A 2,480-nucleotide genomic window follows, 5' to 3' on the forward strand; every position below is an offset into this window, starting at 1 on the left:
ATATAAACAGCCATAACGGGACGCGCCAAGATAACCACTTGTGAGGCCCAGTATAAAAGAAACGACGAAACAAAAAGAAACAAAGCATCAATACACTAACCAACTAACGTCCCCATCAAGACCCAAACAGAGAAAAGAAAAAGAAACTAAGTAGGTCCCAACATGGAATCCGATAGAGAGAGATTCTATGAGATGCACCTCATTGAGTAGGTGCTCACCGGTGAGTCCATGGTGGGTGGCACACCGTAGACTCTTGCGTGATCACTCTCCAAACCATAATCCATCATCGGACGGTACTCCAAATCCTCATCGTGATCGAACACAAACTCCGGAATCTCCACCTCGTTCCTCCTTACATTCTCCCACAGGTAATCAACCCTGCTCACATACCTCAGCTTTCCGTACACCCTGCCACATGGTAAAACACCCTCCCAATATTAGCCACTATACAATCTATACTTGAAATATTAATTATTAATTATTTCACTTAAAAACAAAGACGAGACAAATCTGCCCTAAAATTAGGAGAGTTAGTTACAGATATCCTACCCTATCCTCTATCCTATCCTATCAACTAATAATTCAAATATCTAATTCAAACTTTTGACAACGGAGGTACAAAAAACCAATTAAGCAAGCCAATTTTAGGATAAGGTAAAATAGATGTATCTAGACGTAAAATAAATCTAGTGTGTCAAAAGATCCAAACCAATTTTTAAATAATTTTTAAATTTTAAAAATAAATATTAATTATATACAAAATTATATTAATTTTTTTAATTTTTATAATTAAAGAACAATTTAAAAGCTTTCACATTTCAAATTTTGAATAACCGAATTGAAAAAAAATATAATAATAAACAGATAAATTTTGAATAGAATTGAGTGAAGGATAAGGTAAATCAGTAAAATCTAGGTTAGCAAAATTGAGTAAAAGAGTGCTAAAATGCGCAGAGTGCGTACCCCGAACTGAAAAGAAAACGACCAAACGTAGCGAGAAAAAGGCGGGCCTGGAGTCCAGGATGGATGAAATAAACTGCTTCAAGATTGTCCCTCACGTTCGCCGGAATGGCGTCGTGGATCGATCGGAGAGCCGAGATCCCGGGGAAGTTCTCGCTCCTCTGAACCCCAGTGTGCACGTAAACCACCGTGAACTTCCTCTTTCCCACCTTCGGAAACACCCTCTCCTCCAGGTACTTCTTCAGAACCTCAACGCTAACAAATCGCGCTGAAAAAAAGATTCAAATTAACTCGCCAGTATAACATAATAAACGATACGATTATTGATATAAGAGTGGTTAGTAAGTTACCGGGGAAGAATTTTCCTATAATGCGAAGGATCTTGCGTCCTTGTTTGTCTTTGCCTTTGACCTTGAAAACCTCCAACTTCTCCAGCAACTCTTCTTGTTCAGCTTCTGAGATGCTACTAACACCGCTCATTGTTTTTCTTTTTCTTATGAATTTCTTTCCAAAGTGGAACAAGATAAGGGATCAAGTGTGGATTGAGAGGTGGAAGCGTTTAATATAAGATGATGAAGCCAAGAAAGTAATAATTGTTTCGCGTTATGGACAGATTCGAGGAAAAAAATCTTGAAATTAAATTATAATTTTTTTTATTAGATTAGATAAGAAATTTGGGAGAAGAATGGGAAAGGAACTAAGGAAGTAATAATAGTAGGGATAGGGATTGTGATTGCGCTGCGCGGTCACAGAGCATATTCCAAAGCATCTTCCATTTAATTTTAATTGGGCCCAATTGAGGCCCAATAGTGGGGGTGTTTATCTGGGTTCAGTAAGCACAAAGCAATCAGAGCCGTCGGTTCCTTGATCATACGGGAATGAATGTTTTTAGTTAGCCTTAATTTAATGCTGATTAGTACGTGATTGGCGTGTGAATGGGGTGTGGCTGATGGTATTGGGGGTGAAAACCGGGGGTCGTTATCTTCTTGGTTTGCTTTGATTGCAATTATTTAGTGTTAGCTATTACTAATGAGTACTATTCCTATGTGATTGGGTATGGGAATTATGATGATTTCTTTTATTGGGGTAAACAATTTAAAAATAATTTCTTTATTTGTTTGGGATTAATCTAGCTTATCTTGTTACTGTCTCTTGTCTTGGGCGGCCTTTTCCTTTTGACTTGTTTTGAGAACAATCATGTACCATTAGTCTATTACCACGTAGTAGTATCCAACGAAATTAATCGTCAAAATCGGAATTCAAATGTTGGATTTTGAATGCTTAATCAAGATAAGATATTTCCAAATACCTTTGTGTTTATCTATAATTGATTAATGGTATCATACGCTATACATAGAAAAATAGATAAATGTGATTTTATCTAAATTGATAATAGATACTCATATTGTGATAAGAATGATAGATGGAGGATTCATATTTTACAATGTCAAAGGCTGATTAAGAAAAAATAAATTTAATAATGAATAAAGAAATGATTTTTTTGTATATATAAATAGAAG

General features: G+C 36.0%; 1 protein-coding gene across 1 annotated transcript; it reads right to left on the reverse strand.

Moving 5' to 3' along the window:
* Positions 87–1,664, reverse strand: LOC107642532 (ganglioside-induced differentiation-associated protein 2). Its single transcript, XM_021122851.1, has 3 exons — positions 1,311–1,664; positions 964–1,228; positions 87–408 (listed from the first exon to the last, which is right to left on the reverse strand). Exons 1-3 carry the CDS (start codon positions 1,438–1,440, stop codon positions 186–188), a joined length of 618 nt encoding a protein of 205 aa, XP_020978510.1. The 5' UTR covers positions 1,441–1,664; the 3' UTR covers positions 87–185.

This window comes from Arachis ipaensis, chromosome B05, assembly GCF_000816755.2.
Source record: "Arachis ipaensis cultivar K30076 chromosome B05, Araip1.1, whole genome shotgun sequence".
Classification (NCBI taxonomy): Eukaryota; Viridiplantae; Streptophyta; class Magnoliopsida; order Fabales; family Fabaceae; genus Arachis; species Arachis ipaensis.